At 47.7% G+C, this 25,604-nt stretch overlaps 1 protein-coding gene across 3 annotated transcripts in view; it reads left to right on the top strand.

Annotated features, from left to right (window-relative positions):
• swap70b (switching B cell complex subunit SWAP70b) overlaps positions 1-18,908 on the top strand; it is a 141,609-nt gene extending 122,701 nt beyond the window's left edge. For all 3 annotated transcript variants that reach the window (XM_078549193.1, XM_078549195.1, XM_078549194.1), the window contains 3 exons: positions 7,931-8,129; positions 11,720-11,816; positions 15,749-18,908. In XM_078549193.1, coding sequence (XP_078405319.1) covers positions 7,931-8,129; positions 11,720-11,816; positions 15,749-15,861 — 409 coding nt within the window. In that variant the 3' untranslated portion in view covers positions 15,862-18,908. The remainder of the gene's footprint in view (positions 1-7,930; positions 8,130-11,719; positions 11,817-15,748) is intronic.
• Positions 18,909-25,604: the final 6,696 nt, after the last annotated feature.

Genomic DNA, 25,604 nt, shown 5'->3' with positions numbered 1-25,604 from the left:
CAACAAAGGAAAGTAGAGTCCCACTTGTTGCTCGCACTGATTCCCTTGTATTTGCTGAAGGGTGAAGATCATGTTGCAAGTGCCTCTTCCTTTCCTGATCCCACTTTGACTTTTTGGCAGTACACATTCTGTTATGTGGTTTACCAGTCTGTTGAGTAGAACTTTTTCTAGAATCTTACCAGCTATCACAGGCAGCAAGATTCCTTTGTGGTTGTCACGCACAGATTTTTGTTGTTTTCCTTTGTTTAAGTGAATAATTATGGCATCCTTAAATGCCTGAGGAATGATTTGTTGATTCCACATTGTGACATAATGGTGTGAGTTTGATGGATTTTTTTTTTAATTCGTTCACGGGATGTGGGCTTCGCTGGCTGGGCCAGCATTTATTGCCTATCCCTAGTTGCCCTTGAGAAGGTGGTGGTGAGCTGCCTTCATGAATCGCCACAGCCCAAGTGGTGTAGGTACAGCCAGAGTGTTGTTAGAAAGGGAATTCCAGGATTTTGACCCAGCGACAGTGAAAGAGTGGCGATATATTTCCAAGTCAGGATGGTGAGTGACTTGGAGGGGAATTTCTAGGTGATGGTGTTCCCATCTATCTGCTGCCCTTGTCCTTCTTAGGTGGTAGTGGTTGTGGGTTTGGAAGGTGCTGTCTAAGGAGCATTGGTGAATTCCTGCAGTGGATTTTGTAGATGGTACACACTGCTGCTACTGTGCAACAGTGGTGGAGGGAGTGAATGTTTGTGTATGTGTTGCCAATCAAGCGGATTCCTTTGTCCTGGATGGTGTCCAGCCTCTTCAGTGTTGTAGGAGCTGTACTCATCCAGGCAAGCGGGGAGTATTCCATCACATTCATGACTTATGCCTTGTGGACGGTGGACAGGCTTTGGGGAGTGGGAGGTGAGTCACTCGTCGCATGATTCCTAGCCTCTGACCTGCTCTTGTAGCCACAGTATTTATATGGCTAGTCCAGTTCGGTTTCTGGTCAATAGTAACCACCAGGATGTTGATAGTGGGGGGATTCAGTGATTGTAATGCCGTTGAACATCAAGGGGCGATGGTTGGGATTCTCTCTTGTTGGAGATGGTCATTGCCTAACACTTGTGTGGCGTGAATGGTACTTGCCACTTGTCAGTCCAAGTCTGGATATTGTCCAGGTCTTGCTGCATTTGGATATGGACTGCTTCAGTATCTGAGGAGTCACGAATGGTGCTGAACATTGTGCAATCATCGTCGAATATCCATATTTCTGACCTTACGATGGAAGGAAGATCATTGATGAAGCAGCTGAAGATGGTTGGGCCTAGTACACTACCCTGAGGAACTCCTGCAGTGATGTCCTGGAGCTGAGATGACTGACCTCCGACAACCACAACCATCGTCCTTTGTGCTAGGTATGACTCCAACCGGTGGAAAGTTTTCCCCCTGATTCCCATTGACTCCAGTTTTGCTAGGGCTCCTTGATGCCACACTCAGTCAAATGCTGCCTTGATGTCAAGGGCAGTCACTCTTTCACCTCACCTTGGGAGTTCAGCTCTTTTGACCATGTTTGAACCAAGACTGTAACGAGGTCAGGACCTGGCGGAACTCAAACTGGGCATCAGTGAGCAGGCTATTGCTAAGCAAGTGCCGCTTGATAGCACTGTTGATGACCCCTTCCATTACTTTACTGATGATCAAGAGTAGACTGATGGGGTGATAATTGGCTGGGTTGGATTTGTCCTCCTTATTGTGTACAGGACATACCTGGGCAATTTTCCACATAGCCGGGTAGATGCCAGTATTACGGTTGTACTGGAACAGCTTGGCTAGGGGCGCGGCAAGTTCTGGAGCACAAGTCTTCAGTACTATTGCCGGAATGTTGTCAGGTCCCATAGCCTTTGCAGTATCCAGTGTTCAGCCGTTTCTTGATATCATGTGGAGTGAATCGAATTGGCTGAAGACTGACATCTGTGGTGTTGGGGACCCCTGGAGGAGGCCGAGGTGGATCATCCACTTGGCACTTCTGGCTGAAGATTGTTGCGAATGCTTCAGCCTTATCTTTTGCACTGATGTGCTGGGCTCCTCTATCATTGAGGATGGGGATATTTGTGGAGCCAGCTCCTCCAATGAGTTGTTTACTTGTCCACCACCATTCACAACTGGCAGGATTGCAGAGAATAGATCTGACCCATTGGTTGTGGGATCGCTCAGCTCTGTCTATCACTTGCTGCTTATGCTGTTTGGCACACAAGTAGTCTTGCTTTATAGTTTCACCAGGTTGACACCTCATTTTTAGGTATGCCTGGTGCTGCTCCTGGCATGCCCTCCTGCACTCTTCATTAAACCAGGGTTGATCCTGGCTTGATGGTAATGGTAGAATGGGGGATATGCCGGGCCATGAGGTTACAGATTGTGTTTGAGTACAATGCTGCTGCTGATGGCCCACAGCACCTCATGGATGCCCAGTCTTGAGTTGTTAGATCTGTTTGAAATCTATCTCATTTAGCATGGTGGTGGTGCCACACAGCACGATGGAGGGTATCCTCAAATGTGAAGGCGGGATTTCATCTCCACAGTGACTGTGTGCAGTGGTCACTCCTACCGATTACTGTCATGGACAGATGCATCCGCGGCAGGCAGGTTGGTGAGGATGAGGTCAAGCCTCTTGTTGGTTCCCTCACCACCTGCCGCAGACCCAGCCTAACAGCTATGTCATTTAGGACTCGGCCAGCACAGTCAGTAGTGGTGCTACCGAGCCACTCTTGGTGATGGACATTGAAGTCCCCCAACCAGTGTACATTCTGTGCCCTCGCCACATTCAGTGCTTCCTCCAAGTGATGTTCAACATGGAGGAGCATTGATTCATTAGCTGAGGGTACGTGGTAATCAGCAGGAGGTTTCCTTGCCCATATTTGACCTGATGTTGATGTCTGGAGTCGGCAACTCCCTCCTGACTGTATACCTCTGTGCCATCACCTCTGCTGGGTCTGACCTGCTGGTGGAACAGGACATACCCAGGGATGGTGATGGTGGTGTCTAGGACATTATCTGTAAGGAGAATGAGGATGATTATGTCAGGATGTTCCTTGACTGTGAGACAGCTCTCCCAATTTTGGCATTAGCTCCCAGATGTTAGTAAGGAGGGTCGATAGGGCGGCGAATGCCATTGTCGTTTCCAGTGCCTAGGTCGATGCTGTCTGGTTTCATTCCTTTTTTGTCTTTGTAGCAGTTTGTTACAACTGAGTGGCTTGCTAGGGCCATTTCAGAGGGCATTTAAGAGTCAACCACATTGCTGTGGGTCTGGTACCAGTCTGAGACCAGGTAAGGACAACAGATTTCCTTCTCTAAAGGGCATAGTGAACCAGATGGGCTTTCACAACAATCGACAATGGTTTCATGGGCATCATTGGACTTTTAATTCCAGATTTTTATTGAATTCAAATTCCACCATCTGCGGTGGTGGGATTCGAACCCAGATCTCTGTATTACTAGTCCAGCAACAATACCACTACACCATCGCCTCCCAGATAGTTGGGGGTCTCCCAGAATTGTAAACTCCTCCTGGGATCCCATCTAAACCTGGAGCTTTCCTTGAGGATAGAGGTCTGATGGCTTTATCAACTCCACAACAAAGGGTTTGCTCTCCTGGTTTTCACATTTGGACCAGTCTAGAAGCTTATCTATAACAACACTACTTACGGTGGCTGGGAGTTAAGCACACCCCTAATGTGCTCAGCTATGTGCTCTTTGAAAACTGCCCTGTTTGTCAGGCGAGATTCCCTGTCAATGCTGGGAACAGGTGAGTAGCCACGTGAGGGAGGGCCAGATGTTTTCTTCAGGGCTTTATAGAAGTTCCTCATGTCGTACTGAGCAGCATAGACTTGAAGCTCTCTGGCTTGTTTGCCCCACTACTTACCAAATTAAATGGCCATGGTTGACAAAAGAGGAGAGAGATAACTTAAAACTAAAAGGATAATGTAAATCCAGATGACTAGGCAAGATATAAAGAACAGCGAAGGAAGACAAAGAGGATATTAAGAGCTGCAAAAAGGAATTAGGAAACAAACTTGAGGGAATGTTGAGATTAACACAGTTTTTACAATTATACTTAGAGGAAAAGGATAGTCAGGGGTAATGTGGGAACTGTAAAAACAGATTTGCAAATTGCAAACGAAAATAATGAAATGATAGACTGGTTGAATATTTACTTTGTGTTAGCCTTCACAGTGGACAAAGAGCTTAATATATCTGACATTCCAGGTAAATTAATGAAGCAAGGACTGGAACTCTCAATAGTTAATGTAAGCAAAAAACTGTATTAGAAAAAAATAATGGCACTAAAAAATGATAATTCCATACCAGAGTTTTAAAGGAAGTAACTGAGGAAATTGCAGGTGCTTTAGCTATAATTTTCCAAAGCGCACTCAATTCAAGAATAGATTGGAAAATTGCAAATGTCATGTTCCAGTATATTATGAACTTTCAATCAACACTTTAAAAATTTTGAACACAGCCTGTTAAAATGGCCACTACAAATCATGTGACCTTATAGATTTGGTGCTCCAGGCAGTCTCGAGCAAATACCTAATTAAATATGGACATTCACAGCCAACCAGAGAATTCACTCATCCCTTTGTTTAAAGATGGACCGTCAACAAAAGAACTATAGCATTCTAGCCGGCCCAACTTTCTGTTTCACCATGGACAAAAGGTACATCAAACTCAATGTGTGTTAGACAAATGTGAATGGATTCCCATGACCTTCCATATTATGAGGGTCACTCATCCAAACCAAGACTGGGTGTATTTCAAAGTATCAAATGACAACACAGGAGGTGTAATCAATACACAATCCCATTTTGGAGAAAGGACATCAAACTTGCACAAGTCACATGGTGTGGAAGCCATTTTGTGGTCTACTTTAAAAATTCACCAAGCAGCTGCTCAGAGTCAGAGATCCATCAGAAAGCCATCAAGCCAGCTGAGTGTCATCTAAGCAGCCAAGTTTAAAAACAGCAATACCTTTAAAGTGGGAGGACTCCCCTCAACCTGTTCCAAATTTTAAGTTAACCTGAGAATCAACCTCCTGTACATTTGACTAAAAGAAGCCTCGGATCTTACCGAAAATTCTCTGCTTTACAAGACCTTCACTTCAACTACCGCATGAGCTCAACTAAGAAACTACAGGCCTGCCACAAAAGAGACCGAGACGACCACAAGTCGTAATTGTATTGCTTTACCTTCATCTGTATCTAATCTTTTTGTGAGTGATATTTTGGGTGAGTGAGACATGTTTTTAAACCTACGGGGCAAGTGTGTGATAATGGGCAGAATTTTTCGCTCGTTGGGTGGGCGCGCGCCTGACCCAAATGAGCATAAAATGGTGCGCGATGACGTCAGGCGAGTGTCCCAATGTCATCGTGCACTCACGCAGTATTTCGCTCGGCAGACATGCACGGGAGTCAGAGCCGCGCCTGCCGACAATTTAAGGGCCTATTAAGGCCATTAAAAATGTAATTGAATTAAACTTTTCGCTGCCCACCCAACCTTATGGTTGGCAGGCAGGCGAAAAGGCCAAGTGGCCTCCTTTGCATTTTTTGTGAAACTTCATTCAAGGACGTGATGAGGTTTCGATCCATCATTAAAAAAAAATTTTAAATTTCATCCCAATTTCTAACATGTCCCTGCTCATGTGACAGAATCATGTTTTTTAACATTTTTAAAATCTTTACTTTTAATTTTCAAAACTCTTCATCTTCCTGAGGCAGCTCTGTACCTGTGCACATGCGTGAACTTGTGCTCTCGCTGCCACCTCCCCCCACAGGAACACTGAGTGCACTGAAGAACTGAAATCAAACTGTAGGGATAATGGACCTCAACTATTCACTATATTTCTGACTTGGAAACACAATATACCCAAATATCCCAATGATACCTGGCATAGTAAGTAGCAAAGATGAGACCATAAAATTACAAAGTGACATTGATAAATTGAGTGTGCAAAACTCTGGCAGATGGCTTTCTACACAAGTGGGAGGTTATCCATTTTGGACCAAAAAAGGATAGATCTGTATGTTTTTAAATAATGAAAAGTTAGGATCACTAAAATATAGTCAGGTGCAAAAAATTATCAAAAAGGCTCATGTTAACTCTTATAACCTAGAGGGCTAGAATGTAATAGGGGTGTTGTTTTGCTACAGCTATACAAATCCCTGGTTAGATCATGTCAAGGACACAGTGTACAGTTCTAGCACCACGCCTTAACCTTGAAAGAAATGCAGCACAGATTCACTAGAATGTTACCAGGGTTACAAGGATTAGATTATGAGGAGAGATTGCATAAACTAGGTTTGTATTCCCGGAAGGTTAATTTTTGGGATTGTGAAAGGAAGTGATAGGGTAGATAGAAACATTTTATGCTGGTGGGAGAATCAAGACCATGGGGACATAACTGTCATGAAGCTATTAATGTATATAATATTTTGGAAAATATTTTTATTTTAAAAGAGGTTTAGTCTGTGGGTATGTTGTAATTGGATTAAAGCCAGCTCATCTGGGTGCTTTGATGTACTAGTTTGAGATGTAAACAGAGAGAGCGTGCATTTTTTGAATAGAGCATTCAGGAAGTGGGGTGAAAACTTGATGCCTATCTAACAGATACCAAGCAATATGTTTATATCACTAATAAAGTTGGTACAATGAATGGGGTTTCATTGTTAAAAGATACAGTTCAAAGAGGTTGTTGATATAATGAGAATTAACATTTAATTGGGCTGGTAGGTATAACTTCAGTAGTTTTTGGCTGTGCAGGCAGAGGCAATGTAAGATCAAAAGGCAGCTGCAAGCCTCCAACTGGCTCCACGGTGAAAGGAGCCTCATTTTGAATTTGTAAGGTGAAAATGCTTTGCCTGGTGCCTGGTTAAGTCTATGGGTTGCTGTTGCCTTAATGGAGATTAGTTTGGGAATTTGTTAAAAGTTATGATAGTAGTAATTTGTAGCCATGTGTACATATATTTTAACCTGTGTAAATTAATAAAATGTTTCATTTAGTTAATGTAAAACCTCGAACTAGTGGTCTGGTTCCTGAGTTTAGAGTCACATCTCAAACACAACACTCAAAATTATTAGTTATGACAGTTTAAAGCTTCCCTCTGGGATTTTTAAAATAACTCCGCTTTACCAACTGCATCAGTCATAACAATAACCTTTAAATTAAAGCCAGGCCATTCAGCAGAGAAGGGAACGTGTATTCAAGCCACAAATGGTCCATCTAGTGCTTCCAGATATCATGCAAAATTCCCTAACATCATACACTATAAAATAATTATGCCTCAAGTTAACCTGTATCTGCTGAATAATATTGAATTGCTCAAGACCACTGATTGTGTTGACTATCCATGTTGGTTGTAGGAAAATGTCCTTTGGCAGTGGCTACCTCTGTGACTTAGGGTGTTCATCAAATTTTCCTAAACTTTGCAGGCTGCTATCTACAGTTAAACATTTCCAATTTAATCATTCATTCAATTCCATTTAAACACAAATGCTTTGTAAACATTTTATATGCTCCTGTATTAGGGGAAGGGTAATTAACCAAGACTATGGTGCTGGAAAGTATGTGGATAAGCTTGATAACACCTGATATTAAAACTCATAATGAACAAAAATCACTTAGGATAAGTACCAGAGAGTGACTGTTCATGGGTCTGTAGTTCAGCAAAGGAATCAACTTTCACAATAGGACAGACTATTGGAAAAAACAGGAACTTTTTTTGACACGTAATTAGACACAAAGTATTTCTCTCTCTTTTCTGATGTCCATAAGTATGCCCTTATATTTCTGTTGAGGATATAAGATAATGGGTGTACAATTTTCACGGATTTCTGCACTTAGAGGAAGGAATTTAGCCAGCAATGCTGTTAACCATGTCAGTATCTTATTTCTTGACTGCAGGTTGCTGGAAGAAGAGTGCAGTAAACGACTAGATTTGGAGAGACTGCACTTAAAGCAAAAACAAACCATAGAAATGACAGAAGCAGAAAAGCAAGAACTGGAAAACCAGAGAGCAATAAAGGATCGTGCACTAGAGGCAGCGATGAAGCAATTGGATGAACTTGAGCAGGAGAGGAAACAAGCACTTGAGCAATACGGGGTAAGTTGTTGACAGGATAGGAGAGCAGGATAAGAGACATCCTCCTTGTGGACGATTGCATAATAGCCTCAAAGGTCAAGCACTGTTCCTTGTTCTTGATTACTGATTCATACTTTTATCTAAATGATCAGTCAATTAAATTTGTGCCTTCTGATTTTTGAGTTTCGTAACATCCTGAAAATGACTGTGCACATCCTTCAATATATAGTGCCCATTTCAGCAGTCTTAATTGGCTAGGTGTTAAATTACATGCTTGTAACAATCAAAATCTACAGACAACATATAACCTTGTATGCAATAGAAACAATTACTGAGTTTTATTGCATTGTGTTTCCAGTTAGTTTGAAAATCCAGTAAGAATTGTTAAAGGATCATTACAGCATACAGTTTAGGGTAAGGGCAGGGATGGGAACTGTGTAGTTGAGGAGAGATTTGAGAAACTGGGATTATTTCTGTTGGAGCAGGGAAGATAGAGAAGATTTGTTACAAGTTTTGAGAAGTATAAGGGGCATTGATAAAATGAGTAACTAGGGACTGGTTTGGGCATCAGTATCCAGGAAGCATCAACTTAAATCCCCACTGATAGCAAGGAAAATTTTTTTTTGGAGTAATCTATGTACATGCAGAGATCTTGGAGAAGGGAACGTTGTGCCATGGAGATTAGTTGAATTTTTTTCTTTATTCATAGGATGTGAGCATCGCTGGCAAGCCCAGCATTTGTTCCCCATCCATCATCATCATCGTATGTGCTCTACCCAAATGCAGGTCTATGGCTCATAGTCTTCTTCCTGTCTCTCTGTCCAGTGCCAGTCTTCTAATTTTTCAATAGCTTCTTTCAATTTTCAAGCTATCCTGCATTAATGTTCTCCTCTTTTTTTTCTTCCTCTTTTTCCTTGAAATCGTCCCCCCCATAATTTCTCTTACCAATCTGTCTCTTTTAATATGTGCCCAAATGTGTTACTTTTCCTGTCCAGCTTTTCCTTTCCATTGTCCTCCAAACCCACGTTTCAAAGTGTTACAATCCTGCTCGAGACCATTAACATTTAAAGGGAAATCTGAACACCCAGAGAAATCTGAACTGACACAACAACACCACAAGATTTCGTGTTTTTAAACAAAAACAAACTTTACAGATAAGAAAAAACTAAAGCAAGCAACACAACACCATAGTTTACAAAGACTTCTGCTATAAACTCAGTTCTACTTTTTACTTCTCCCCAAGAGTTCCTTTATACATTATAAGAATCTTCTTTAAGGACCAACCCAAATGGATGTCTCAGCCCTCCGGTATTTACTTCAATTCTCCTCTGTAATCCAGCTTTCTCCAAGGTACAGAATTTATGGGGAACGTTCCATTAGCTTTTCACTATTCTCCAATTTTCTTTACAGACTTTACGACTGTGGACTCTTCCAATTCAAGCATGGGCTTCACTGCCTTCTTGTTTAGGGATTTAAATATCAGGAACATTGTCTGGTTCTTAATGGACCCCTGTGCTTCCACAGCTTCTGTACTGCTGTTGATCCCACAGTGGATTCCCAGCTCCTGGCAAATGCTTTCATTCTGCCCGTTCCAAGCTGACTGACTGCTTTTGGCCACAAGGCTCTGTGGGGACCGCTGTAGATTTGTTCCTCTAGCTACAGGCTTGGCAAATCTTCCAGCTGATTTTCCCCTCAAGAATTCCAAACTATACTAAATCAAAACTACAACTGCCTTCTGTGAGGGAAATCTGACAATTAAACAAAAGAATCTTCCCCAAAGTCCATCACCATGACAACATGGCATGCTTTGGGATATTCGAACAGAAATGCAACTAATTAGTTTTAGCTTCAATGCAACTCTTTGTTTCTGTAACCATTAAGGATAATGTCTATCTCTCATGGAGGTTAAGACCCTTTTTCCTAGAATTGCTATCTTTTAACTTCTTTTATGGTGCTAACCATAGACAACCTTGCTCTACCAAGAGGTCACGAAATGGGTCACCCGTTGCTCACTATCAAATCTAACCTTGTAAGATAAACACAAGTTAATTAAGCCTAGGCTTGTGTAATTTGCCTTTATATTGGTATTGTTTATCAGTTTCTTAACCAGGCTTTTCCATTTATTGTATATTTAACACTAGATATTCACAACTAAAGCAAGTTGATCTCTTCTTTACATTAGGTCCTATTCTCTCAACCATACAAAACAACACTCCAAATCAAGCTCTTTACGAGTCACTTCTTGTTTAGTCAGCTGCTTTCTCTTCTTGTTTAGTCAGCTGCTTTCTCTTCTTGTTTAGTCAGCTGCTTTCTCTTCTTGTTTAGTCAGCTGCTTTCTCTTCTTGTTTAGTCAGCTGCTTTCTCTTCTTGTTTAGTCAGCTGCTTTCTCTTCTTGTTTAGTCAGCTGCTTTCTCTTCTTGTTTAGTCAGCTGCTTTCTCTTCTTGTTTAGTCAGCTGCTTTCTCTTCTAACCAAATATGGCCATTCTCATTGCTATCCATCTTATTTCTTTGTCACATCTTCCACCTGTAGATATTGTGCTTCCTAAATACTTGAATTCTTGCAACTGTTCTGGTTCTCTTTCTTCTATGAATATATGAATATTTCTTGGTGATTTTGAGATATGTATCACTTTGGCTGCTGTTACTAGTCTATCTACTAGTTCTCATAATCTTTTTCTGTGCTTGCCACAAATGCTTTGTCATTTGCAAATCTAACTGATGTCATCATTCACCACTCTCCCCGCACCGCCCCCCCCAGCCCCACAACCTTAATGCCAGATCCTGTGTCTTCAAGCACTTCTTTAAACATTGCTTCTGCATAGACATTGAAGAGGACTGGTGATAAACAATACTTCTTTGAACTCACTTCCCGACTCCACATTGGCTACCCTCACTGTTGCCCATCCCTAATTCCCCTTAGGATGGTGGTGGTGAACCACCACCTTGAACTGCAGCTCATCTGGTGTAGGTACACCTACAGTGTTGTTAGGAAGAGAGTTCCCAGGAACAATGATATTATTCCAAGTCAAGATGGTATGTGGCTTTGTGGCTTGAAGGGGAACCTGCAGGTGGGAGTGAATTAGAGACCCTTGTTCAGCTTAAAAGAAAATTGGATGAATATTTGAAGCAGATGATGGTAGAAAGTCAATGGTGAGAGAGCCATTTAATGGGATTAGTTTTGGATTGCTCTAGTGAATAATCAGTTTAGGCATAGAAGGCTAAATGAGCTCCTAGTTTGTAACTCACCCTTCAGCCCTCTTCCCCCTTGCAAGTATTTGCCCCATCTACAACCTCCCTTTTCTATGATCCTGGAATATGATGTAGCTTCCAAGGTCCCATGCTAAATCTATCCTTGAACGAGAAGCGTGGGAATTGCTAAATTCAAAAAAAATAAAGGTCCACCAACATTGGTCGTCAAGACTCTCACATAATCCCATAAGGGGGGAATTATGAGCATTGCTCAACGCCTGTGCAACCCTCGCCCAACAAGAATTGAAACCTTCAGGAGAGAAAGAGATGGGAAGAAAATTAGGAGGAGAAAGTAGTAATTGAAGCTATATGGATAGAATATTGCAACAAACTGTTTCAACTCTTTATAATTTTGTATCAGGAAGTGGCAAAAAAATTAGAGTTGGCAGCTAACAAGACAAAGAACTGGAAGGCCAAGGTGGCTCAACATGAAGGATTGCTGCGACTCATAGAACCAGGTAGGAAAACTGAAATAATTATCGTTCAAAACCACCTTGTAGCCATAATGCCTTTCACAAACATAACCAGTAACCAAATATGGAGCTATCAAGTCGGAAGTGGTGGTGAAGAGGTTAATATTTGTTCTTTTGTGATTACATCTGGAAGTGAATAACAAACCTGGTTTAAAAAAATTAGTTGCTGGTTATTGATTCAATGAAACGAAGGCAGCAATCACTGTAGGTCCTTGTTGCTGTATTGTTGCACAGAGTGAGGAAACGTCAAAGAAAGACTGCAGTCTTATTCCTTCCTTTAAAACATTACTCATGAGCTGCAACTTCATGATTATTTTTATACTTAAAATAGACAAGGGCACAGTAGTATTTTTATTTTAATCATCTACTCATTACCCATTGATTTGGGTGACAAACTGGAAGACTTGTTGGGGAAAGTTTTTTCTGAAGATTTATCCAATATGAAATGTTAATGTGCTGTCTCTTATCTGTTCTATTTTCTTCCCTCAAAGTGCACCTTCAAGGATCTAATCATAACCAGGATTTAAAGCATTTCTAGGTCTCCAGTATGCAAAATTTTGGATTTGTGGAATTAATAGCCAAAACAGTCATTGGCTTAGATGCATTAAACTGTATTGATGTAATTTTTACTGCATACTGTGGCTGAGCTACATTTGCTGGCATTTTATAGAAATCACTATTTTAAAAAAAGGTTTTGTTGTTGATCACTGTTGTCATATGAATTTGAATTCGTAACTGCCTTCTGAAATGGCCTAGCAAGCTACTCAGTTCTATAATCCGCTATGGAGAAGTCCAAGAAGAATAAAAGAGGATGGAGCACATGGCAATGACCTAGGCATTAGATTCAGGTATGTCAAAGGCATGCCCAGCCTTGTCAATTGTGGAAAGCCCGCCTCACTAACATCTGGGAACTTGTGCCAAAATTGGGAGAACTGTTGTATGGACTAGTCAAACAACACATAACACTGTTATACTATCAGAAACCTGCATTTCATCTAATGTCCCAGACTCCTCGATCAACAGTCTTGTTCTTGTCCTGTCCCACAGGTAGGTCAAACCCATCAGAGGTGGCAGCACAGTGGTTTACAGTCAGGCAGGTGTGGTCCTGGGAGTCCTTGCCGTTGACTCCAAACTCCATGATATCGCGTGGCAACAGGTCAAACAGGGGCAAGGAAACCTCCTGCTGATTCCTACCTACTCATCTGCTGATGAATCAGTACTCTTCCATGCTGAACGCCACTTGGAAGAAGCACTGAAGGTAGCCAGGGCACAGAATGTACTCTGGGTGGGGGACTTCAATGCCCATCACCAAGAGTGGCTTGGTCACACCACTACTGACTGAGATAGCCGAATCCTGAAGGACATATCTGCCAGACTGGACCAGCAGTAGGTGGTGAGAGAACTAACAAGGGAAAAAACCTACTTGACCTCGCCCTCACCAGTCTACCTGTCGCAGATGCATCTGTCCATGTTAATGGTAGGAGTCACCACCTCACAGAACTTGTGGAGATTAAGTCCTGTATTTATGCAGAGGATATTGTCAATCGTGTTGTTTGGCGGCACCACTGCACTTATTGGATTAGATTCAGAACAGATTTAGCATCTCAACACTGGATATTCATGAAGCACTGTGGGCCATGAGCAGCAGAATTGTATTCCAACGCGTGTATGCTAAACAGCAGAAACAGCATGCTGTAGACAAAACTGAGCAATCCTGTAACCAGTGGGTCAGATCAAAGCTCTACAGTCCTGAATGATGGTGGAGAATTAAACAACGGTGGAGGAGGCTCCACAAAGATCCCCATATTCAATGATGGGGAAATCCAGCACATTAGTGCAAAAGACAAGGCTGAACCATTTGCACACATCTTCAGTGAGAAGTGCTGAGTGGATGATCCAACTCGGTGACCTCCTAAAGGCCCCAGCATCACACATATCAGTTTTCAACCAATTTGATTCGCATCACCTGATATCAAGAAACAACTAAAGACACTAGATACAGCAAAGGCTATGAGTCCCAACAACATCCTGGATATAGTAGTGAAAACCTCCACAACTAACGGTCCCTCTAGCCAAGCTGTTCCAGTATAACTACAATGCTAGCATCTACCCAGCGTAGTGGAAAACTGCCGAGAAATACCCAGTCCACAAGAAGCAGAACGAATTCAGTCCAGCCAATTATCACCCTGCCCCCCCACCATTCTCCTCTCGATCATGTGCTAAGTGATGGAAGGTGTCCTCGATAGTGCTGTCAAGTGGGACTCGCCAATAACCAGCTCACCGATGCTCATTTTGCATTCCTCCAGGACCACTCGGTTCCTGAACTCGTTACAGCCTTGGTCCAAGTGTAGTCTAAAGGGCTCAATTCCACAGATGAGGTGAGTGTGACTGTCCTTGACATCAAGGTGGCATTTTACCAAGCTTTGGCACCATGGAGCCCTGGTAAAATTGAACGCAATGTAAATCGGGGGGGGGGGGAAAGTCACTGGTAGGAGTCACACCTAGCACAAAGTTATGGTTGTTGGAAACAATTGTCTCAACCCCAGGGCATCACTGTAGGGGTTCCTCTCTGTCCTTAGCCATCTTTGGCTGCTTCATCAACAGCTCTCTTTCCACCTTAAGGTCAGAAATGGGGATGTTTGCTGACAGTTGCAGTGTTCAGTTCCATTCACAACTCCTTAGCTAATGAGGTGGTGCATGCCCGCACACCAGAAACCTCGACAACATTCAGTGTTGGGCTGATAAGCAGCAAGTCATATTCACTGCACACAGATACTAAGGAATGGCCATCTCCAACAAAAGAGAGCTTAACCACTACCTCTTGACATTACCATCACTGAACCCTCACCATCAACATCCAGGGGTTATCATTGCCCAGGAATTTAACTGAACCAGCCATCTTAATGCAGTGCTGTGGCTACAACAACAGATCAGAGGCTTGGAATTCTGAGGTGAATAACTCGTCCTCTGACTTCAAAAAGCCTGTCCCCAAACTATAAGACACAAGCCTGGAGTGTAATGGAATACTCTCTACTTGCATGGATAAATGCAGCTCCAACAACAACAACAACAACAACAAACTCTGTCATCCACGACAAAGCAGCCTGCTTGATTGGCACCCCATCCATCGACTTAAACATTACCTCCCTCCACCACAGGCACAGAGTGGCAGTGGTGTGTTTTATCTACAAGATACACTGAAACAATTTTCTAAGGCATCAACAGCACATTCTGCACCCTTAACCTCTACTACTTAGAAGGATAAGGGCAGCAAGCACATGGGAACAGAATCAAGGGAGTCACAGAATCACAGAAATTTTACAGCACAGAAGGAGGCTGTGTGGCCCATTGTGTCTGCAAGTTCCTCCTCCAAGTTGCACGTCATCCTGACTTGGAAATACATCGCTGTTCCCTCAGAATCCTGGAACTCTCTAGATAACAGCACTGTAGTGCACCTTCATCACAGACTGCAGTGGTTCAAGAAGGCAGATCACCACCATCCTCTCGGACTACTGGGGATAGACAATAAATGCTGGCCTTGCCAATGATTCTCACATCCCATGAATGAATAAAAAGAAAATCTTTTTTTTTATATATAATGCAAAATATTACTATATAGCAATTTTATCTTGCATGAACAACATGAACTATTTTAGTTCTGGGTAGCTAAGACCAAGTAGACTCCAAACAAGGAGGAAGTTAGAATGGAGTTGTAGAGCAGCTGTCAGAAGGCACAGAATCCAAGGGAAAGAAAATTAAGACAATATTATCGGTAAAATTATGCAAAATGTTGATCTGTTACCTGTTCCATCATTCTATGCCTCAAAGAAATACAATGTAGTTATTACTCCATTATTTAACTCAACAAGTCATCCTTGACCTGTGCCTATTGATGGTTTGTTTCTTAACTCTTCTAGGTTCAAAGGGCCCTCAGCTGATCACTAATTGGGGACCAGCTTCCTTCACGGAGGCTGAGTTGAACCTGCGGGAAAAGAGCTGGCAAAAACAGAAAAATACTGCAATGCAGTAATCTACCATTTCAGAACAGATCAAAGTTTTGGACTATGTTTTGACAGATGATCACCTGGCTACACGCTGGAAGAAAATGCTATGGACATGTTCATTGTGGAGGCAGAACTAGTTTGAAACTGTTGTGCAAAAATGTTAACATTCTGGGATCAAAAGTATGTTGGGACAAAGTAAAGAACAGTTCATTTACAGTTGTCATGAAGTTCTGATAGACTTTTCAATAAATAGCATCCTGCTAGTTTCAACTACTTTTAAAGCCTACTTTCAACATTCTGTAATTTTTAATACTAGACTTGAAAAATCTGTGTTTTTGCTTGCCTCTGTTCTGTGCTGCAGTTCTGTGCTGCAGTATGTTATTAACTGTACAACGAGCTGGATGTGTGCCTGATTTGGTTTAATCATGTCATAGGATAAACTAGGTTTATGTTATGGCTTTCATTCACTGCTCCAATCTCCGAAATTCATAATCTTTACTCTCTGCCTGAACTGCAATAAAACAGCCAACTAGGACTGTAGGTGTTCACAAAATATAATGGCGAATGTGTAAAGTGCAAATTCGCCTGAGTCACTCCAACTGTTGTTCATTTGCAGGAGGCAGAAGGAAAAAGGGAAATCCTACACCATTTTTAATAACTTCCCTTCCACAATCTCACTGCTATGAACTGATGTCACTAGCCTATGAATCTTGGTCTGGCAATGTTTAGTCTGTTTGATGTTCCGTTCAAGTGTTGCATATTATTTGTGTCAGTAAGATCTCAAAATGTGTTTATTAAAATGTTAAGATGACAGATTCTAGATTTTGGTTCACGCCCTCCTTATTTCTCTTAGAAATATGATACTTGCCAAACTCTAAAATAATCAGACTGTTTAGATTGGGATTGAACATCCATACGTTTTAAACAGAGGCATCAGTAATAATTGGTATCATGAACAAAGCGTACATTAACCAACTGAACATTTTTGAAGATTAGAGACTTCTCCAACATGATATGGAATTATTGTCTTGCCAGCAATGTAGCATTGATTTCCTTGTAATTTAATTCTTCTAACCATTGCCCTTTTTTAAATGCAGTCCCTGATCAGTGTTGCAGTGTGTAGATAATTGGAATACATAGACATTCTCCTCCTGTGTGCGCCACTGGCCTTTTCGTCAGTGCAGCATTGTTTGCAGAAATAATTCTGCTTTCTTTGCATGAAGCAAACACAATGAGGAATAGCATCCAATGAAAATATAGCAAAATGTATTTTTTACCTCCTAATTTGGCGAAATTGCTGACTGATTAAGTCAAAGCAGCAGACATCCAGGGGAAATTCATTAATACGAAAAATGGGCCATGATGGACTTCTACCCCAATATTACCACACAACAAATGTAGTTTTGTTTGAGTCCATTGGAAATTATTCTGCCAGAAATCATGTTAACCACTGATACTGTGTCTTGTTGATTGGGTTGTTGGGGGAAATGGCTTCCAGGATAGTCAAATGACGTGCTCTGTTCACTTGAACTTGCTGTATTTAGAGATATGTATTGAAATGCTCAGTACATTTTTTAAATATTTATTCGTTCATGGGATGTGGGCATTGCTGGCTAGGCCAGCATTTATTTGCTCATCTCTAATTGTCCTTGTTCAGGGGGCACTTAACAGTCAACCACATTACTGTGGGTCTGGAGTCACACGTAGGTCAGACCAGGTTAGGATGGCAGATTTCCTTCCCTAAAGCCATCCTCCCCTAAAGGACAATAGTGAACCAACAACCGGCAGTGGTTTCATGGTCATCAGACTTTTAATTCCAGGGTTTATTGAATTCAAATTTCACCTTCTGCCATGGTGGGGATTCGAACCCAGGTCCAGAGTATTACCCCTGGTCTCTGGAATGATAGTCCAGTCAATACCACTAAGCCACCAACTCACCCGTCCAGTTGGTAGCTCAGCCATACAGACTCCACAGTTTGCGCTTAGTTAGCTGATCTCAGTTAAGGTGGTCTCCTTCATCCCTGGCTTAACGACGGGAAAATTGGACAGAGTTCCCATTCCTAACGATTATATCAATGGCACTTACGTAATCTTGGATGAGGACATATTGGGATTGATTTTCCCCCACTACCCACAGCAACAATAACGAGGAATAGCCTTAGTTGTTATCCTCCACCTTCCATTAACTTATTATTGGGGCACATAAATAGTGGCCAAATGGACAAGTAACTGGGCACAGCTACCCATGATACTGCACCCGAAGAAGGGAGAATTTTTAATTTAATAAAAAGTCTGGTTTGTTACAGAATCTTCAAAGAATGCATAAAAATTTTTGTAAAGCCTCTGTAGATTGCTGAGGAAACGTGAAAGGGTAAAGCTTTTGGAACTCTCAATTGTTAAGCAAAGAGTAAATAGTTTTTATTAATTAACAAAAATGACTTGCAATAATATCCCTGCAAGGCCAATCTGAGAAATGTGTTGAACTTGCTAAGGAAATTTATCACAGCTATCATTTTGTTTGAATAAATGTAGAGAAAGAGTTTATAACTTTTCAAAACGTTTCTTAATAAAAGCTTTATTTTAGCTAGAAATTACTGACATTTGAAAATTAATTTTAATCAGATTTTTAGACTTCAGGCAATAGAATTGTCATTTTAAGAAGGTAAACTGTTCACTTTAGATTTGTCTTTTATCTTTGCCTACGTTATTGTGCAAGATCCTGGAACAGTTCTGAGTTTTCTTCCATTACACCTTGACTTAAACTGGATCCTCATTAGTTTAAACTGGAATGAATTGTCCACCATTTCATTCTAAAACCAACTGAGACCATCAAATTCCTGAAAGGCTGGTGTTTACAAATGATTCATGTGTAGACATTTACCTAAAGTGCCAAGATAAGAGTAAGATTTGCTTTCTGCAGACTCTTTACATTTTACTGTTAACATGCTTAGGCTAATATTGCTGTCCAAGATTTGTAACTGCAGGCAAGTTGATAATTTGCAACTGGTTGTAAATCAGCATTAAAACTGTGTTTAGTGCATAAAATAAAAATGAGATGTACTTTAAATGTTCAGCATGGCTCCTGACTTTTAATATATAATAGCACCCCTCTCCCAAACATTGCTCAATTTCACTCATAAACAGTATACAATCAAGTTTTAGTGCAAGTGCCCTGTAATTTCACTAGTTCTATACTTGGAGCTGTGGGAGTATGGCGATGAATGACTCACTCCCGTGGGAAGAGCCTAGTTAAATCTGCTTGTCATCTGCAGAAACAAACCCAACACACTTATAGTAATTTGTGTTCATTCATGGAATGGAATGGAATGTCATGGAATGGAATGGAATGTCATGGAATGGAATGTCATGTCATGTATTATTTTAAAAGAAGAGATGTCTTGTTTGGTTTGGAAAGAAAACAAACTGTAATAGAGGGGAGGCAGATGACAATCCAAGATCCATACATGTACACTTCCCAAGCTAAGGTCCTTGGATAGTTATCAGGAATGGGAACTCTAACTAGGTAGATTCTTCCCCCCCTCTATTGTGCATGAGATGTTTCATTAATAACTCAGAGCTTTTTGAAGACATTATTGATATGATGGACTGGGGAAATGCAATAGCTGTATGCTTGGATTTATCAGAAAATCTTTAAGGTTTTACATTGATAACTGATGGCTAAGTAATAAGATTGATAACTGATGGCTAAGTAATGAGATTAAGTATGTTGCTGAATATATAAAAACAAAAAACTACTGCGGATGCTGGAAATCCAAAACAAAAACAGAATTACCTGGAAAAACTCAGCAGGTCTGGCAGCATCGGTGGAGAAAAGAGTCGACGTTTCGAGTCCTCACGACCCTTCAACAGAACTGAGTATATTTAGGAGAGGGGTGAAATATAAGCTGGTTTAAGGGGACAAGCCTTGCTTGTCCCCACCGCCCCCCCCTCAACTTCTCTCCCCCCCCCCCCACCTTAAACCAGCTTATATTTCACCCCTCTACAAACTACACTCAGTTCTGTTGAAGGGTCGTGAGGACTCGAAACGTCGACTCTTTTCTTCTCCACCGATGCTGCCAGACCTGCTGAGTTTTTCCAGGTAAGTCTGTTTTTGCTGAATATATAATTGGCTTAAACACAGGAAATAAACGGATAAGTATATGGAACCATTTCGACCTAGGCTTGATTACTCGTCTGTTAATTGAGCTCATTTGATATAGTGGAATTGGCCTCAACACCCCAGAGGTTGGGAAAGAAAAAGCAGCCAGGGTTCCTGATCACTCACCTGGTGGAAAGTGCATGAATGGATATTGAGTGAGAATAAAGTCAGTAATGCCTTCCATGGTCCAATCGTGTGTTGTTGCTCACTGACTTGGCTCACACACAATGAATAGCTGCTGGTGCCTGTGAAACTACTGCAAAGTTGTTCAGCCTTTCTTAAAAACAAAATTTTTGGGAGCATATACAAATGGAAACTTTTCTGGTGTAGAAATGGTAACGTGGAGTACCTCAGCGTTCAGTCTTAGGGCATTTGCTGTTTTTGACATTTAATAATTTAGTCAAGGGACTCAAAAACAAAATTACTAACATTGCAGCTCATGCCAAAATAGGAGGCATAACAAATGCTGCAAAGTGATGAATTCAGACTCAAAGGATTTTGGTCCATTAGGTACTAAATTAAGTGTGAATAAATGTAAAAAGAATATAGTTTTGGAATTAATGTAACAAAAAATGTTAAATAGACAATGCATAACAAAATCTGTTCCCCTTAAATGTGCACTTTAACATAGGATTTTTTTTCACCATGGGGAATTGAATTTGTTTGATCAAAGCTTGGATTTCTTAGTAATCTATACTGTGATACCTCCAGTGATCTTTGGCTGAATCCGGTGAAATAGCTGTAATCCTTTCCTCCCCACTGTTTCTGTGCCATATATCCTAGGTAATGTATGTAATCGTCCCCCACCATTCCTGTCCCCCTCCCTTCATTGCCCTCACCAACCCCCAGCACCCACGGCCACTACACCTCATATCCGCCACCCTCACCCCAATTGCCCTTTCGTCCCCACCTCCCATCCCTCTCCCTTGCCCCCGTCATCCTCCCTTGCCCCTGCTGTCCTCCCTCCCTCCTTCCTCGCACCCCCTGGCCCCTGCCATCCTCCATCCCTCCCTCTCGCCCTCACCCTTGCCCTCCCTCCCTCACTGCCTCCCTCCCTCCCCACCTCCCTCCCTCCCTCCGCCCGTCCCTCCCTCCCACCCTTCCTCCCTCCCACCCTCCCTCTGCCCCTCCCTCCCACCCTCCCTCTGCCCCTCCCTCCCACCCTCCCTCTGCCCCTCCCTCCCACCCTCCCTCTGCCCCTCCCTCCCACCCTCCCTCTGCCCCTCCCTCCCACCCTCCCTCTGCCCCTCCCTCCCACCCTCCCTCTGCCCCTCCCTCCCACCCTCCCTCTGCCCCTCCCTCCCTCTGCCCCTCCCTCCCACCCTCCCTCTGCCCCTCCCTCCCACCCTCCCTCTGCCCCTCCCTCCCACCCTCCCTCTGCCCCTCCCTCCCACCCTCCCTCTGCCCCACCCTCCCACCCTCCCTCTGCCCCACCCTCCCTCTGCCCCTCCCCCTCCCTCCCTCCCTCCCTCTGCCCCTCCCTCCCTCCCTCTGCCCCTCCCTCCCTCCCTCTGCCCCTCCCTCCCTCTGCCCCTCCCTCCCTCCCTCCCTCTGCCCCTCCCTCCCTCCCTCTGCCCCTCCCTCCCTCTGCCCCTCCCTCCCTCTGCCCCTCCCTCCCTCCCTCCCCCCTCCCTCCCTCCCCCCCTGCCCCCCCCCTCCCTCCCTCCCTCTGCCCCCCCCTCCCTCCCTCCCTCTGCCCCCCCCTCCCTCCCTCCCTCTGCCCCCCCTCCCTCCCTCCCTCTGCCCCCCCTCCCTCCCTCTGCCCCCCCTCCCTCCCTCTGCCCCCCCTCCCTCCCTCTGCCCCCCTCCCTCCCTCCCTCCCTCTGCTCCCCCTCCTTCCCTCCCTCTCCCTCCCTCCCTCTGCCCCCCCTCCCTCCCTGCCTCTGCCCCCTCCCTCCCTCCCTCCCTCTGCTCCCCCTCCTTCCCTCCCTCTCCCTCCCTCCCTCTGCCCCCCCTCCCTCCCTCCCTCTGCCCCCCCTCCCTCCCTCCCTCTGCCCCCCCTCCCTCCCTCCCTCTCCCTCTCTCTGCCCTCCCTCCCTCTGCCCCCCCTCCCTCTGCCCCGCCCTCCCTCTGCCCCCCTCCCCCTCTGCCCTCCCTCCCTCTGCCCTCCCTCCCTCCCTCCCTCCCTCCCTCTGCCCCCTCTCCCTCTGCCCTCCCTCCCTCTGCCCTCCCTCCCTCCCTCCCTCCCTCCCTCCCTCTGCCCCCCTCCCTCCCTCTGCCCCCCTCCCTCCCTCTGCCCCCCTCCCTCCCTCTGCCTCCCTCCCTCCCTCTGCCCCCCCTCCCTCCCTCCCTCTGCCCCCCCTCCCTCCCTCCCTCTGCCCCCCCTCCCTCCCTCCCTCTGCCCCCCCTCCCTCCCTCTGCCCCCCCTCCCTCCCTCTGCCCCCCCTCCCTCCCTCTGCCCCCCCTCCCTCCCTCTGCCCCCCCTCCCTCCCTCTGCCCCCTCCCTCCCTCCCTCTGCCCCCTCCCTCCCTCCCTCTGCCCCCTCCCTCCCTCCCTCTGCCCCCTCCCTCCCTCCCTCTGCCCCCCCTCCCTCCCTCTGCCCCCCCTCCCTCCCTCTGCCCCCCCTCCCTCCCTCTGCCCCCCCTCCCTCCCTCCCTCCCTCTGCCCCCCCTCCCTCCCTCCCTCCCTCTGCCCCCCTCCCTCCCTCCCTCCCTCTGCCCCCCTCCCTCCCTCCCTCCCTCTGCCCCCCCTCCCTCCCTCCCTCCCTCCCTCTGCCCCCCCTCCCTCCCTCCCTCTGCCCCCCCTCCCTCCCTCTGCCCCCCCTCCCTCCCTCCCTCCCTCTGCCCCCCCTCCCTCCCTCCCTCTGCCCCCCCTCCCTCCCTCCCTCTGCCCCCCCTCCCTCCCTCCCTCTGCCCCCCCTCCCTCCCTCCCTCTGCCCCCCCTCCCTCCCTCCCTCTGCCCCCCCTCCCTCCCTCCCTCTGCCCCCCCTCCCTCCCTCCCTCTGCCCCCCCTCCCTCCCTCCCTCTGCCCCCCCTCCCTCCCTCCCTCTGCCCCCCCTCCCTCCCTCCCTCTGCCCCCCCTCCCTCCCTCCCTCTGCCCCCCCTCCCTCCCTCCCTCTGCCCCCTCCCTCCCTCCCTCCCTCTGCCCCCTCCCTCCCTCCCTCCCTCTGCCCTCCCTCCCTCCCTCCCTCTGCCCCCCCTCCCTCCCTCCCTCTGCCCCCCCTCCCTCCCTCCCTCTGCCCCCCCTCCCTCCCTCCCTCTGCCCCCCCTCCCTCCCTCCCTCTGCCCCCCCTCCCTCCCTCCCTCTGCCCCCCCTCCCTCCCTCCCTCCCTCTGCCCCCCTCCCTCCCTCCCTCCCTCTGCCCCCCCTCCCTCCCTCCCTCCCTCTGCCCCCCCTCCCTCCCTCCCTCCCCCCCCCTCCCTCCCTCCCTCCCCCCCCCTCCCTCCCTCCCTCTGCCCCCCCTCCCTCCCTCTGCCCCCCCTCCCTCCCTCCCTCTGCCCCCCCTCCCTCCCTCCCTCTGCCCCCCCTCCCTCCCTCCCTCTGCCCCCCCTCCCTCCCTCCCTCTGCCCCCCCTCCCTCCCTCCCTCTGCCCCCTCCCTCCCTCCCTCCCTCCCTCTGCCCCCCTCCCTCCCTCCCTCCCTCTGCCCCCCTCCCTCCCTCCCTCCCTCTGCCCCCCCTCCCTCCCTCCCTCCCTCTGCCCCCCCTCCCTCTCCCTCCCTCTGCCCCCTCCCTCCCTCTGCCCCCTCCCTCCCTCCCTCCCTCTGCCCCCCCTCCCTCCCTCCCTCCCTCCCTCTGCCCCCCCTCCCTCCCTCCCTCCCTCTGCCCCCCTCCCCCCTCCCTCTGCCCCCCTCCCCCCCTCCCTCTGCCCCCCTCCCTCTGCCCCCCCTCCCTCTGCCCCCCCTCCCTCCCTCCCTCTGCCCCCTCCCTCCCTCCCTCCCTCTGCCCCCCCCTCCCTCCCTCCCTCTGCCCCCCCTCCCTCCCTCCCTCTGCCCCCCCCTCCCTCCCTCCCTCTGCCCCCCCCTCCCTCCCTCCCTCTGCCCCCCCCTCCCTCCCTCCCTCTGCCCCCCCCTCCCTCCCTCCCTCTGCCCCCCCCTCCCTCCCTCCCTCTGCCCCCCCCTCCCTCCCTCCCTCTGCCCCCCCCTCCCTCCCTCCCTCTGCCCCCCCTCCCTCCCTCCCTCTGCCCCCCCTCCCTCCCTCCCTCTCTGCCCCCCTCCCTCCCTCCCTCTCTGCCCCCCTCCCTCTCTGCCCCCCTCCCTCCCTCCCTCCCTCCCTCCCTCCCTCTCTGCCCCCCTCCCTCCCTCCCTCCCTCCCTCTCTCTCTGCCCCTCCCTCCCTCCCTCCCTCTCTGCCCCCCCCTCCCTCCCTCTCTGCCCCCCCCTCCCTCCCTCTCTGCCCCCCCCTCCCTCCCTCTCTGCCCCCCCCTCCCTCCCTCTCTGCCCCCCCCTCCCTCCCTCTCTGCCCCCCCCTCCCTCCCTCTCTGCCCCCCCCTCCCTCCCTCTCTGCCCCCCCCTCCCTCCCTCTCTGCCCCCCCCTCCCTCCCTCTCTGCCCCCCCCTCCCTCCCTCTCTGCCCCCCCCTCCCTCCCTCTCTGCCCCCCCCTCCCTCTCTGCCCCCCCCTCCCTCTCTCTCTGCCCCCTCCCTCCCTCTCTCTCTGCCCCCTCCCTCCCTCCCTCTCTCTCTCTGCCCTCTGCCTCCCTCCCTCTCTCTGCCCCCCTCCCTCCCTCTCTCTGCCCCCCTCCCTCCCTCTCTCTGCCCCCCTCCCTCCCTCTCTCTGCCCCCCTCCCTCCCTCTCTCTGCCCCCCTCCCTCCCTCTCTCTGCCCCCCTCCCTCCCTCTCTCTGCCCCCCTCCCTCCCTCTCTCTGCCCCCCTCCCTCCCTCTCTCTGCCCCCCTCCCTCCCTCTCTCTGCCCCCCTCCCTCCCTCTCTCTGCCCCCCTCCCTCCCTCTCTCTGCCCCCCTCCCTCCCTCTCTCTGCCCCCCTCCCTCCCTCTCTCTGCCCCCCTCCCTCCCTCTCTCTGCCCCCCTCCCTCCCTCTCTCTGCCCCCCTCCCTCCCTCTCTCTGCCCCCCTCCCTCCCTCTCTCTGCCCCCCTCCCTCCCTCTCTCTGCCCCCCTCCCTCCCTCTCTCTGCCCCCCTCCCTCCCTCTCTCTGCCCCCCTCCCTCCCTCTCTCTGCCCCCCTCCCTCCCTCTCTCTGCCCCCCTCCCTCCCTCTCTCTGCCCCCCTCCCTCCCTCTCTCTGCCCCCCTCCCTCCCTCTCTCTGCCCCCCTCCCTCCCTCTCTCTGCCCCCCTCCCTCCCTCTCTCTGCCCCCCTCCCTCCCTCTCTCTGCCCCCCTCCCTCCCTCTCTCTGCCCCCCTCCCTCCCTCTCTCTGCCCCGCCCCCCTCCCTCCCTCTCTCTGCCCCCCTCCCTCCCTCTCTCTGCCCCCCTCCCTCCCTCTCTCTGCCCCCCTCCCTCCCTCTCTCTGCCCCCCTCCCTCCCTCTCTCTGCCCCCCTCCCTCCCTCTCTCTGCCCCCCTCCCTCCCTCTCTCTGCCCCCCTCCCTCCCTCTCTCTGCCCCCCTCCCTCCCTCTCTCTGCCCCCCTCCCTCCCTCTCTCTGCCCCCCTCCCTCCCTCTCTCTGCCCCCCTCCCTCCCTCTCTCTGCCCCCCTCCCTCCCTCTCTCTGCCCCCCTCCCTCCC

The sequence above is a fragment of the Cetorhinus maximus genome, chromosome 9, assembly GCF_964194155.1.
Source record: "Cetorhinus maximus chromosome 9, sCetMax3.hap1.1, whole genome shotgun sequence".
Lineage (NCBI taxonomy): Eukaryota > Metazoa > Chordata > Chondrichthyes > Lamniformes > Cetorhinidae > Cetorhinus > Cetorhinus maximus.
This window is presented reverse-complemented; position numbering and strand designations above follow the sequence as displayed.